We start from the raw sequence: 14,619 nt of genomic DNA, 5'->3' as shown, positions 1-14,619 counted from the left end.
GAGGGGAATTTCCAAATAGCAAGGTTTTGGAATGAGAGGGCAAGGTCTGAACTGGCCATAACAGATTAGTTTCCCACACAGGATGTGTATTGAGACAGAGGGTTAACTAACAAGTCAGAGCTGGAGGGACTAGCTGTGCTGCTGCCAGTGCCCCACGGAGGAAGCAGGTAACTACAGAGGTGCTATCTCCAGGGTTAACAGTGACAGCTTTTGTCACATCAAATTAGCTGGGAATGCTTGGGGGTTGTGACTTCATGCCCTTGCACGATGAAACAATTACCTAGTTTGGTATGTCCCTACCAGCTTACAGATACTGTGAAACCCACCCCCCCAATCTCATATCAACACGGTGCCTGCATCCAGCTCCGCTTTTCATCACCGATGAGGTTCACCAAGAGAAAAACAACTAACTGGCTGTTCATACTAGGAGAGTGTCAGCCCAGTTCCACTTGAGTGTCAGGCCCAGCTTGGAAGTGACTTGGAAGTAAGTACAGGTGTCCTCAATCAGGATGCTCTTCAAGCTGAAGGGCATGGGGATCCTGGAAATTGGAAGGAACAAAACATTGCATTGAAAAAAAGACTGATGAAATCCTTTCAGAGATATAGGAAGAAAAACTAGAGTCAAAAGGAGTTAAATAAGCTATGTGGACATTCATTTCAAGGTCAGCCTTCATCCACTCAATGCATTTAATTTAAGTATGATGGCATTGTCCACTGTGACCATTAAACAACCTTAATGCACAACACAACATATTTTGGTCATGAGTGTGTCAATACTACATTAGCCACTTGACTGATACCAATGCAGCTCTGCTTGTTTACATATCCCTAAAGGCTCTAAGTACCAAGATCACGATACTGGGAAAGTAGCCCTCCACATGAGGATACTGCAGCTTCTCATCATCCCTCCAGGCTTTCCTTGACATTCAGGTTTCAGAGGTGTGAAAAGAGCTCTGTTCTGTTACACGCGTACTGATGTGACTCAGACCTACATTACTTTTTCATCTCACTAAGACAATTACCATTTGTTTTCCCAGAGCCTGAAAAACATAGAAAATCAGAAAATGGCTAAAAGGTAGGATATTTCTTGCACCTTTGATCTAGAAGATGCATCTGGGTTTTACTACTACAATTACAACTAAGTGATGCTATTCTATATTTGGCTGTTTCTAGAAGGCTGTCAAAAGAAGACAGACCATATGCTTACAATTTTCTCTCCAACAATACTGTGAGGGTTTTTCCAAGAGTCAAAGCTCGCCTTGGCCCTTCATATCTATCTATATGCTGGGAGCAGGTCACTGCACTTCTCATGAGGGCTGCCCTTAAAATTGTGCCCAACTTTCTGCTACTGTTGCCCATGACTTTGTACTTGTGGAGTATTTTTACCCTTCTGTTTGCGGTTTGCTTTCTGGTTCATTTCAGATTGGAATTAAAGGTGGGGGGGTTGAACTCTGAAACGTCTGTCTTTTGTGTAAGAAGATCCCAAGGCAAGCTCTGATTGGCAAAGCAGTCCAATTTTCTAGACTAATTTATCTGGAAACAGAAAATATTTTCTAAAAAGACCATCTCTTCCTGAACAGTAACATACAACAGTAGGGTTAATACCACAGAAATAATGTTTTAAGAAAAAAATACAAAGTTTCTACAAATAAAGTATTGATTTCATCTCCTTCCCTCTGCCCCTCCCTCATAAATCAAAGCAACATTAAAGCATCCTACACCTTCAGTTTTTATAACATACACATAGCCTTTTGCTTAACATGATGATGTTGATCCCTGGGAGATGTAGTCTACATGCTTCTTGCTTCCTCCACTGCTATGCGGTGGACTCTTTGCAATACCCTGTTCAAAGCACTATGGATATGTCATACACGAACATTTGCAGCTCTGCAGAACAGGACCACTTTCTAGACAGACCATCGGTTGTTAATACATAACAATAAAACTACTACACAAGAAAACAACTCACTTGTTCCCATTCACTGTGATGCCTGTCTCCTTCACCTCCAAGACCACTCCATCAATGATGACAGTGAAGTAGATCAGGAAGCTATTCTTGTCACTGCGCCTGATTTGGATGTTAAAGTCCTGGTAGCTGTCATTGCAGTGTGAAGCGAAGACATATGTGCAGATTCCAGGGAAAGTGAACTTAACATGGTCAAATGTATGAAAGTGAAAATTGCCCCAGGTGGCACATTCACTCCTACTGACAGTAGAGACCTGGACTAAAGAAAGAGTCATAAGAGGGGAGCTTAGAAATTCACTGCACGAGGTGCTTTGCTTTTTTTCATTGAAAAACATTAAAGGAGAAATTTTCAAAGGCAAAAATGTTAACCCCTGGAAGATACTAGATTGTAGGAAAAAGTTTCATCTCCTTGAACTTTTGAAATCCATGCCAGAGATACCTCCAACGGCAGCTGATGAGCCCAGGACCCTTTGAAGTTAACAGCGAGAAGTAGAAGAGGATCAGCTTCCCTGCCTTACATATCTACCTAGGAAGAAGGTCCTTCAAGACTGTATATTTCTCTCCATTATCTATAAAGGTTGCTGCCTCAGCACTTACACTGTAGATACATTTACACTGTAAATATCTAAAGTGAAGTGAAGGGAATCCCATCCTGGCTGCCTAAATCTCATTTCTACTTTTGAAATCCTGTTTCTTAACATAGGCAAGACTTTGGTCCAAAGTCTTGAATAGTCCCTTCCAGGAGATGTCACAGGTAGCATGGCTCTTCAGCAAAATGGCAGCGGCTGATCTCAGCCATTGAGGCTGCCACTAGCTTCAGCAGTTGGCTCAGAGCTACTTGTTTTTCGTCTCAACCAAGATGCATGTCTTGGATCTCTGAGTTGTACCTCTGTCAAAAGTATTGATACGTACTTTAAGTGCATATAAGACTTCACTTCAGAAAGCAGTTTTCATACCACTGAGCTGCACAAAGCCAGTATGAATCACCTTGAATTAAGTAAGATATGCTTGCTACGAAATGCTTTTAGCATTTTTTCTAGGCCCATCTGAAAGAACGACAAATGAAAACAGGCAAAATTCTTTGTGTTGTTTACAAAGATGTAGCACATTTAGGAAATTCAACACAGATCAAACCCAGTCATCAATGTACTCAGTGAACCCTAAAATATTATTAAATATTCCTACCTAAGAACCAACAGGGGAACACTGAAAATTTCAGATCCTGATGCTAGAAATGTGCAACGCAAATTCAAGTGCCAAGAAGTCCTTACAGAAAGAGATTTTTAAAGGGACTGTAATTTGCCATAGGTGTTTGCAGCACTATAGTGGAATAGGGTAATTTAGCACTTTTCTACACAACAGTGAGGGGAAATGAGAAAGTTTGGCTACTCTTGGAAGTGGAGTTGCTGGAATTACTAAGACAGCAATAACTGTCACATCAACTATTTGTGTATTAAGCAACTGGGAAAAGTATAAGACATTCAAAACCAAACCAGGAGGTAACAGTGCAGCAGACCACAAATAATGTGATTACTCCTAATGCAGTATTTCATACTGGCCAATCAAGCCTAGCAGGCATTATGTTAAAATACTTCTTCTATAAAGAATACATGTGAATTGTGTTGAAAAGGGTGTCACCATTTTTTTACAATGCAAACTTCTTCCAGAGAGTCTCCTCTTTAAGATTAGTCACTTAGGGCATAAAACTAGGTAGTGGAAGAAAAAAAGTAAAATACTTAACGTCAAACAGCATCTGACATGCCTACAGGTCTTACATGAATACATTACATATTTTCATTTGACTTTATTTGTCACCTATGGAGAGCAATATGTGAGCAAATAATCTGAGAATTAGATTTTTTTTCTTACCTATCTGAACTGGTTCTTTGCCCTTGCAACAACTCCAAATTAGGCAGAAGATCCAAAATGACCTCCCCTTTTTTATTTCCATCTTGCCATGAAGCAGTAACTTGAAAATCCTTCCAGGGAAGTGTTTTTTTCCTTGGCTTCCAGGCAGATTTTTATAGTCCAGGAATTTGGCGTGAGAACAAAACATTGACGGCAGGGTCCCTGAAAGGTGGAGCTTCATTTAGTGGTTCATGATTAGCACCCAGCAACCTCCTGTCTTTCAGACAAGACAGGTATCCAGTTCTCTCGTGCTTTAAGTTGAGACAGAGAGCTGTCCTTTTCTTATTTCCCTTCTCTAATACAGGTCTCCCCACACCTACAGTGTTGCTTTTTCTTTGGCAATAATAGTTTTTCTTTTTCATAGCATCTGATTAGTAACAAGAAATCATTGCCTTCTTTCAGAGTTTTCTCTGGCTTGCACATCAGCACAGTCTCCCCACTCAAGAAAAAGTGTTGCCTCTACTAGCTTGATGGTAACTTCTAAATGTTAGAGCAAAAAATATTGTAAGGTCAGGCATAATGTATGGTTTATTTAGAGCAAAAACTTTTGGCAGGAGGGTAATGTCCTTTAAAGAAGTGTATCCAAAATACCTTACAAAAAAGGCCAGAGATTTGTTGCTTCAATAGACCAGGAATTACATTAGTGCACAAAATGCAAACTTCTCACCTTTACTGCACAAATGGGATTCAATTGCACCAGTCAGACATGGGAGGTTAATTTAATCCTTATGCACGCAGAGGTTGTTGTTCCTCGAAAAAGCATAAGGGAGCAGTGCCCCTCTCACTAAAACGTAGATCACAATTTATTCCTCCACCTCCTAAATTATGCTCCAAAAGGGGTTCCTTGTTGCTATCAGAGTGCTTTAATGCCCTATCACATACCCATAAAAAATCCAGCGGGCTCAGTCATGAGCTGATCTGCATTCCACAGTAGGACAATTCTTAGATATCCTGACACAGATGTTTGATGTCAGTAATTTCAGCGTCTCTTTTAGAGATTTACTTGCTCTGCTGGCACAAGCTGACCTAGCATTTCTTCACCTTATCCATGTTGTGGGGGAAATGCTCCTGACACAGAGGAAGCCTCTCACTTACTCCCTGCAGATCAAACACGGGTAACAATCCTGCCCATGCTTTCAACTGTTCCATACCTCTTTGGGAATACACTAATGCCAGAATGATTGCCAGTAGTAAGTGGGCACAAATACAGTTTAAAGTGGACTTAGGTTTCACCCTTGTTGCAAGGCCTCAGGTCGAGTCTGTCCTTGCACTCACTGGGGAATACTCATGCCCTTTTATCTGGCTGGCAGTCAGTAAGCTTGTCCTTGAGGACTGCATCTTGCTCACTGTTTTTACCAAGCTTTCTGGCGTTTACAAAGTGAAGTGTCCTAAAGCTGGCCCACTGCTTCTTTCAGCTGTTCCCCCTACACAGCTATGAGCTGCTTACCAAGTGGTTTACACAATTGTAGGTGCAAACATCTGCCAGATGAAGATTTGCTGCTGCTGTTGCTCTTAAGAAAACCCTGCACTAGCGGGCAAGAGCATTGTGCAGTACATGAAACATGAGTTCATGTTACCCCTTTCCCACTGTCCGTGCCCCATTAATTCCATTGTCAGTCGCACTTGAGGCAGGGCACTACTGGAGGGTAAACTCTGTTCTTGAAGGCCTGCCAATTTGGCTGAAATACAGAACCAACAGACTTTACGGCACCAGTGATCCAAGGTGTAGGTTTTTGCTGGTTTTCCTTTTAATCATAACACGTTTTCCCTGCTGATCACCATCCAGATAGTTACAAAGTAAACCAGCAGAATATCTGGTAGATACACCAAACCAGGAGAAACTACATTGTAGATATGAGGATGATCTGAAAGCGAATAGGGTGCAATAATAACACTCAAATTCAACAGAATCACATCTAACTTTCAAATTGAGTTCTTGATTGGCCTGCAGAACAGCGTTAATGGCAGGTGTGGGGAAGGGTTGTGAAGCCCAGGAAAAAAAGTACATAGGTCAATAGACCATAGACACTGCTGAAGAGAGCTTAGTTGAGGATAAAGGTGGAAAGCTGAAACCTATTAATTTTCCCAAATCAAATTTAGTGTCAAAATCCAAATGCAGAACTCAGCTGAGATAGAATCCATTTTTTTTTTTTTAACCATGGCCCTCTTCCTTTCCTTTTCCCATCCAGGAAATCAAGGTACCTATTTCATTTATATTGGTATGAGAGCAGAAAGAAGAACAGGACTCTAGGAATATGATTCCTGACCCTAGAAAAAAATCCCTTTATTCCCAGCAGGCAGTACAAAAGCAGAGGGAACCACATATGAACTACTTGCCAAAGATACCCTGCAGGTTAGAGTAGTCTTTAGATGACAAAGACATGCTGAGGTTGACCACTGCAACTCCCAGCCCCTTGTCTTCTACATGTGGGGTGGTTCAGAGGAATGCCAGGGTGGGAAGGAGGGATGAGCTAAGATACGGTTTGCCCCTGCCAGCTCTGCATAGCACTTAGGGGCCTGGGAAGGACATGAACAGCACATGCTAAAGCTGTGTCCAAGGAACAGACAGAATAAAACAAATAATTCATTGAACCACCATCCACTTATGCTCCACTCAGCAGAGAAAGCAATATCAGTCATCTGGGATCATCTCCTGAGAAAAGCAAGAGCACATCTCTTGCTACTCAGAAAAACAGGAAACTCAGCCCTCTTGCTCTCTACCTAGCCATTTTCTTACCTCTGCTTGTCTGCTCTGTCATTTTTGCCATTCCTTTGCCATTTCTTGGTGAGCAGAGTTCCTGTCAGTGGCTACCAGAGCTGCTATTTCTGGCTTCTCCACAAAGAGTTCTGGCTACACTCCTTAGAAATCACAGGATGCTTCAATCACCTTGCAATGATTTCAGGGCTACTGACAGGGGAAGGATATTTGCATTTAAATGAAGTTTTTATATTCAAGTGTGACAACACTGAGGTTTTCAGAAGAAATACACGGTAGCTTTTCAGAAGGAAATTCAGACTGACAGGGAATTTGTGAATATGTTGATTGCTTACTACTGAATCATTGCTATTGCAGGCACGCAAGTTATAACTATTCCCCCTGCAGTGACATACTGGGATTAATAACTCTTCCCTTTATTGGACCCTGAGGCATAAGAGGCCTTCAGTCTGCTGCAGCTGTACTAGCAAAAAGAACAATTCCTCTTGGCCCCTTTACAGCCCATTTCATGGATCATTTGCCATTAAAGGGTATGTGATTTTAGTAAATACAATAGGTAAATATTAACTCAGCTTCTTTATCGCCACTGACTCACTGGAGATAAACCGTCATGAAGCTCATGTAATACACCAGTGACTCACGTCTCATATTTTTTGATACAGAATTGGTAAAGAGGCACTCAGACTGGGGGCATCTGGTGTATTAATACCATTCATGGCCAGTCCCCGTACTGAAGCCTGGCAGTTGCATCTGCAATATACCCTTCTGTCAAAAGGTGATTCCATATGTACTGTGAAGTGTTAAGGCTGTCAAGACTTTTCTAACACACTATCTTGGGGCAGTCCAAGCACTGGTTCTGTTCAGTTTGGAAATTCTCTAATATTCTAGTTCATTTCAGCCAAAGCTGGTACTGCTTCTTAAAATGCCAATCCACTATAAAATGGCATTTTACAAGCACTGTCTAGATAAAATAATAACTCTAATAATAATAACTCTAGAGAAATGCTGTGTCCTTCCTTAACAAGGTAATGTTGGCTATGGAAACAATAATCTGGATTTGGTGTCAAACCCTCTTGTGCTGATAATCCACATGATAAAAAAGTCTGAAGTGAATTTAGCAAAATATTTTACATAATTTATGGTTACAACACTAATTTTCACATTCTCAAATGCCAGAGGAATTCAAGAACAACATGAATCATATTTTTGCCTGTGGTGTAATCCCATAGAATTAAGTAAATTCACATCAAAGATTTATTTGATCCATCAGGTTTACATCCACCACACAATTTGAAGCAGCTGGCACTAGATATAAGATGATATGTAAGAGTCAGAGGAAAAGCAGGGAATGGATCTCTGTCATTAATTGTTGATTAAAATACATGAAGACTGTCTTCAGTATTTTAATTTTGGCAGGATACGGTTGGGTGTTTTCTTACATTTTGCCTTACAATGGACACAAAGCTCCTTAACTTCTCATCTTGTCATAGGGTTCCTTGACTTCTCCTGAACTAATCAAGGTCATTAGTTACTCCTGTTTGCAAGGAATCAGTTCAGCTGCTCTTTTCTGGGTTTTGGTTTGGGGTGGTTTTTTTTTTGTTTGTTTGTGGTTTGTTTTTTTTTTTTCTTTTGTAAGATGTAGATCTTTCAAAATCCGCATACATGGGGTAATGACATGGCTGATTGGTGTTTGTGCACACAGGTCTCATTGACCTATTGGCACTTCCTCACATAGGAAAGACTCCCTGCATAGAAAGCCATCTCATCAGGAGGTTGGGCCCTTGAGCTTTTTCTACTTGAAAGATTTTTCTTTAAACAACCTTCCTGGTAAAAAATACGGAGTAGCAGAACAAAGGGAACCCAGGGCCCCATGTAGGGAAGGATATGAACATTCTGCTTGAAGAATTTGAGCTTTATGTGTTTCAGGCTAGAGCAGATTCCACCCTTTTCTTTAAAAGCAATTTCTCATTTCATGGATGCCAAGACAATTCAGAAGAGACCACTGCATACTTAATACTGAAGTCTGTATAACCCTGAAATTACATGAAATTTCATACCCAGTAACCATGTCTACCATGACTGAAAGTTATGACAAGGTAGAGAGGTGGGACAGAGAACAGGTTGAGGTGAGAAGCTAAGCAATCTTACTCTGTTTTTTCTCCTAAATTTGACTTACACTGTGTCCCTCTTCAGGACCTGATCTAAAATTCTCTCAGAGCATTTCTACTGGACCCATGAGACTGTGATCCTTCCAACATGACCTGTGGCATTAGCAATAAGCAGCTAACCTTTTTATGTCATCCAAGTTTCAGAGCTTGCCTTGCCTTGAACACTGTAGTCACTAATACAAAAGCAGTTTTGTAGATGGCTGAATACTAATTTTCTTTTATATTCAAATGACTACCCATAGACAGGAAAACCAAGAGAAATGGGGCCACAGTCTTTCCACAGGCCTCTGCTCAGCAGGTTGCAGAAGTTAGAATTAGCCACCCGGTAACTAACTGCCCTTAACGTTCTGTGTTTAGCTGAGGCTCCCTGTGTTTTTAAGAAGAATGAGTGTACAGCTCCCATAGGTGCAGCAGAATGCAAGAAGTGCTCAACTACACTACTCCGAAGGGACAGGCTATTGAAATTTCAGTGTTGTGTCAGGTCACAGGCACTTTGTAAAGCCATGTTCCTTGATCACAGTTCTTGTTGCCTTTTGTTGCTGCTTAAAACAGAGCTGCATGAAGCAAAGGTTCTCCTTTTTAACTCCAGCTCTGCCATACTTTCTCTTCATTCTACCTGAGTTCTGACAAATGGGGTAGTTGTATGTATGTTGCTTCACTTAGTATCTGAGGTTTCTTTTCCACCTTGCTCCCCACATATATGCCAATCTTTGCATGATTTGAAAATCTGATGTTTCTCTTATCATTAGGTCAGACTGAGATTAATGACCCAGTATGGCCAGGCAGTAACTTCTTCTATGTGCAAAGATTAGCATTTGTGTGACTGACTGAATTAGGCTCTCACAACTAGTCCTTCTGTTTAGCCTTCAAAGCAAATGAGAAGCTTTTCACCAGTCAAATATACCATGTAATATGACCAGTAACAAAATTCCAGAATGATTCTTAGAAGCTACTCTTTGTAAGAGTAATTGCTTATCACTGGAAGAGCCATGATTTCCTGGAACTAAGGAAGCTTACTGGCAGTGAGGAGAACCCATTTCTTTGTCAGATGTGGAGAGAAGGCTAGCCAAAAGCATAGCAAAAGGTAACATAAAGTGTTTTCTGTCTTTAACCCAAGCTGCAACAGAAAGACATTCGGATATGGAAGTTGTTGCACTGAAGCAATATCAAAAATACATTATGAGTTCTACTATGTTTGGTGAGTTTTCTCAAAGTCTTGGAATAAGGAAAAAATTACAGTGCTGCTTTTCACTGTTCTAGAGACAAATTTGTGAAAGGAATTCAAGGATTTGAAATATGAATGCTGAAAAACTGAAACATTAAAGAAAGTCCAGCTTGAACATATCAGATGTTAAAAGGGTGGTGTTGAAAAATAATTTAGAGGATTTTCTACTTTAATGGTGGGAATATGATTTACGTATCCAGCTTGGAAGTTAGTCTGGGAGGTTGTCAGTTAAGAACACAGTTTTTTGTGGTAGCCTGAAAAGATTGAGCTAATTTAGGAAATTTGGCCTAGGAAGAGAGCTGCTTAACTTGAAGAACTTGTTCTGCCTTAAAGTACTCCTACCCTTCAAAGCTTCTGCTAGGAGATGAAATTTCAGAAATCATATATCAGTGTTACAGTCATTTAAATATATTTCACTTTTTGTGGAACCTAAAGTTCACAAGAATTTTCTTTCCTATGATCGTAGAGTTTGTAAGTCTATTTCTGCCTATTTTCCCAGTATCTGAGTTTGCTTTGCTACACATGTTCAAATAGCAAGCACAGTAACTACATGATTATTTACTTAAGGCTTTGCCTTTTCTGGTGCTTTCATTGGAGCTTACATACAGTTGTATGTGCTTAGTTCAGTCGAAGTGTGGTTTAGCAAAGTACAGTCCAACAGTAAACATACTGAAATTTTTATCTTACCCTTCCTCTCCTACAGCACAAAATGATATGTTATAATACACAGTTACATCACTAAACAGGGTAGTTATTAGATCAGAAATCCTTACCTTGTAATATTTTGAGAAGGCTTTTTCTTCATTTGCATGTGGCTTTTTCCCTTCGGAAGCCCATCTACCTCACCTCAGATAACAGCAGTGATTTTTCTGTATTGCTAACAAGGATTTTTCTCTCTGCCCCTGGTGTTCTCAAAACACTTGTCCAGTAACGGTTCATAAAACAACTGTGCTCGCTTTATCAGCAAATCTTCTGAGAACTCCTTTATAACTCCAGATGAAAGTTCTCACTGTATTACTGTAGAGTCATATGATTAACACTGAGTTTCCAGTGCATCTCCGGGTAACCAGGAAGAAATTGTCTGAGCTTCAATCTACCTTGGAGAAGACTACAACTGGGAATGAAACCCATGTGCTTCCACAGATGAAGTGCATGCCACAATCTCTTTGCTTCCAGGGAAGCATGTAACCTACCATAAGGAAGACTTAGGGTACATCTAAGGGAATACTTGTGTGTATCCCTCCTCCACCTCCACAAGGACCTACAATGCAATAGGACAACGAGCTTTTTCTTTTTTACTCATTAGAGTGGCCAAGTGTGCCAAGAGCTGCACTGGAGGCCCTCAGCTGCAGTGCTCATTACTGGTGTGGCAACAGCACCCTCCCTGAGCTGCAGCCAACTCACTCCAGCTGGCTCCAGTGTTTGGCCATGGTCTCCTAGAGCTAGCTCTATGCTGTGAGGAGCTTCCTCTAAGACTGCAGTTTCCTGGGAAGGATTTGAGCTTCCAGATACTTTAGAGTAGCCTGCGCCTGAGGCAAGGACTCAAAATCACAACCTCTGGCAACCAAGGCAATAATCATGCTACAGGTAAATCCCAGATCCAGCCTGTACTTGGGGATTTCAGCCAGCCTGTGTCTGCCCTTCCTTTCCTTAGGGAAAGCAGCAATAAGTCCATCATTTTGTTTTGTTTTATTGTTTTGTGTGTTTTTTGTTCACCAGAATGTCCAAGCAGGTTCAAGGGCTTCTTTGAGGGGCTCAGGGACATGTTCATATCCCATGTTTAGAGGAACTCTGCTCATATGTTTTTTAGGAACAATGTGACAAAGTGAGGCCAAACCAAGCAGCTCTTGGAGAACAAGACCTAGGACCCTGGCTTTTGGTGCCTTCAAAGGCTGTTTGGCTAGAAGTCCCACTTGCCTCCCAAGAAGGCTTACCTCCTTTTCCAAGACAAAACTAGAGCTGTTGAGTAACTGAAGATGAAGGAAAAGAAAAAAAAAAAAAAAAAAAATGAAAAGAAACCCTTTTCTACCAATGAAAGCTAGAGAGAAAGTCTAAGAGGAGATGAACACAGGCCTTTGGCATGGAGACATGACAGTGTATTAGCTATTCTGCCATCCAGGTGAACTCTGCTGGGGCTCTTGCTACTGCTCCCTTCTTGATAGACCCGAAAAGACAAGGAAATTCCTGGAGAATGGAGTCATTCTTGGAGGACAGAGGGAGTCAGTCCCATTCCCTTCCACCACCAATGTTTTTTATGAAGTTTCCAGTGCACTTTGCAGTAGGTCCTGCCTGGGAGACAATGGGATCAAAAGGTTCTACCATCTCCTTTGAGATAACACAACCTTGTGAGACAATTCTTCAGTTGGTCCCCTGGGTTTTCTCGATGACCTGCAGACCCAACAGCTCTTGTTTAAGAAATAAAATGTTCCATGAGATCAGGCAGGACAGATCTCCATTTACTTCCAAGATGGTTGTGGGAAGGAGCAAAAGTGCTGCTCGCTGTCACTGTTACTGTCTTTGTAGGGATACACAGTTAAAGCTTCTACCCTTCCTTTCTCTCCAAAAGACTATTTGTGGATTTCTCTGCTGGAAAAAGTCTAATCTGTTCAATTTTGTCATCCAGTTTCAATGGAAATACAGGTGAGAATTCAACTGCAAAGTTCTAAACTGACTGAAAGTGCAGAAAAGGGTGGAGGCTTGACATGTACAGTTTGACCTGGAACTGCCAAGTACCTGTAAGAATTCTCTGACAGCACCTGCTTTGGAGCTTGCTTATGGGCAGCACTGACCCAGCACCAAAACTGGAGGGGCTGCTACAATCCAGACCATGTAAGCAACACCATCCTTTGCATACATGTAAATTCTTGTCAGAATAATCCTTTTTTTTCCAGTGCTTACTAAGAGCATACAAGTGTCTGTGGGGAAATCCCAAATTCTTCTCAGAGGTAAAACCTTCTACTTGATGAAGTACAAACGCCCTTTTTGAGGCAATTTTCTTTTTTTTTGCATCCGAAGTGATTTTACATTTTTAGCCATAGACTGCCCTGCAGTGGTGAAGCCAAAATCTGCAGCCTTACTGACTTACACAGGATGCTTTAACTTCCTTATTTAGAAGTAGTTTGTCCATCACTAGAAGGGGTAGAAAGATCCCATGCAAACTACAGAACAAACGAAAACAATGAAGCAAAGGAGATTTTAGTCCTCAGTGTAAATATAGTGTGCAGCAAAATGTCACTACTAACTTGGAATATTTTCTCTCTTTTTCATATGGAACAAGATGGATTTGATCAGTCCTTGTATCTCTTTGTTTCCAGGAGCTATTTGCTGACTTCAGCCAAATTTAACTGCAAAAATTAAGATCACAAAGACAGCTAAATGTCAACAGATTTTGAGAAAAGTGGTTTTTGCAAACGACTCAAGGAAAAATATGGCTGTAGTGTCAGCACAGAATTTGTTAGACAAGAAAGAATCCACTGAAGAGAGTGATCTTGTAAATGTCCCAGGAGAAAATTCTCAGTCACATCTCCCAATGAACCTAGAGATAGGCATCTTTAGAAACCCATACTGAAGCAGAAACCAGGCTTCATTAGTTCTGGAGCTTGCTTTTAAATTCACAAAACTTCCTTATTCTTAGATCAGCTATCTCTCCCCCTCCACACAAATTAGCTCTCTAATCATAATACTCTAAAGATGCAAGACTTCTGGAGTTTCATTTTCTGTGCATTTCTACCAGTGTCTGCATTATAAACTGCAACACATTTGGTAGGGCTAGTAGTAGCACAAAATGGTGCCACCAATCCTTTAGGTAGCAAAGATGCTTGTATTCAGGTTGGCTGTGGCTCAAGAAATTACTTTAAATTCTGAGAAGGATAAAGCACAGTTAGAGTTCATTCACAGAGACAAAATAATACCAAAAGCATTTTTCATACAGAAGGTATGGATTACCCTCACTGTACTTCAGATGATTCAAGAGAGATGCCCATCTCTCAGCTAATCCCCTTCATTTCCCTTTACAGTAACATCAGATAAACAGGCACTTTAGAATGCGATTCAGCTAACCTCCTTTGGATATGTCCTTTCTTGTGAGACAAATGAATGTCAAAAATTACTATTTCTCTCCATTTCCTCCAGAGAAAGCCTAGGATTACTAGGCCAGAGACAGGCATTTGTTTCGCAGATGTTGGAATTTGGAGACCTCCTACTGTAGTACTAACTATACAGCCCTCAAACACTGTGAATGAACTTCATATTCTCACAGTTGAGGGCCTACTTTCTTAGTGAAAATACATAATTGTGATGAACTGAGACAGTTCTAACACACATAGCCCTGCTAAAATGAGATCTGGTGCTGAACTAGAAGCTTCTCTGAGTCATCCAAATACATTCATGATTCATTTTTGGCTTTGTTCTGGCACATAGCATCAACTTCTGCTCTACCTTGCAGTTGGGTTCTCCAGACACTACCTTCTGATATTTCAGTTTTTAAGGATCCAGAAATAGATATCTCAAAAATTTAGTAAATATGTCAGTTGACTTCCTATAACTTGAAAAAGAACTTTTCTTCTTTTTTAAAACTCAGACTCATCAAGACAGCATGTGAATAAGTACAAAGCCCATGTTTTTTGAAACGTGCTTT

At 40.7% G+C, this 14,619-nt stretch overlaps 1 protein-coding gene across 1 annotated transcript in view; it reads right to left on the bottom strand.

Moving 5' to 3' along the window:
- LOC104360465 (mucin-5B) overlaps positions 1-3,934 on the bottom strand; it is a 46,253-nt gene extending 42,319 nt beyond the window's left edge. The window contains exons 1-3 of the mRNA XM_032994166.2: positions 3,836-3,934; positions 1,970-2,225; positions 425-539 (exon numbers count right to left, since the gene is read on the bottom strand). Coding sequence (XP_032850057.2) covers positions 425-539; positions 1,970-2,225; positions 3,836-3,917 — 453 coding nt within the window. The 5' untranslated portion in view covers positions 3,918-3,934. The remainder of the gene's footprint in view (positions 1-424; positions 540-1,969; positions 2,226-3,835) is intronic.
- Positions 3,935-14,619: the final 10,685 nt, after the last annotated feature.

The sequence above is a fragment of the Tyto alba genome, unplaced genomic scaffold, assembly GCF_018691265.1.
Source record: "Tyto alba isolate M040663 unplaced genomic scaffold, T.alba_DEE_v4.0 Super-Scaffold_8, whole genome shotgun sequence".
NCBI classification, from domain to species: domain Eukaryota; kingdom Metazoa; phylum Chordata; class Aves; order Strigiformes; family Tytonidae; genus Tyto; species Tyto alba.
Note: the sequence above shows the minus strand (reverse complement) of the source record. Positions and strands in the feature narration are given on the sequence as shown.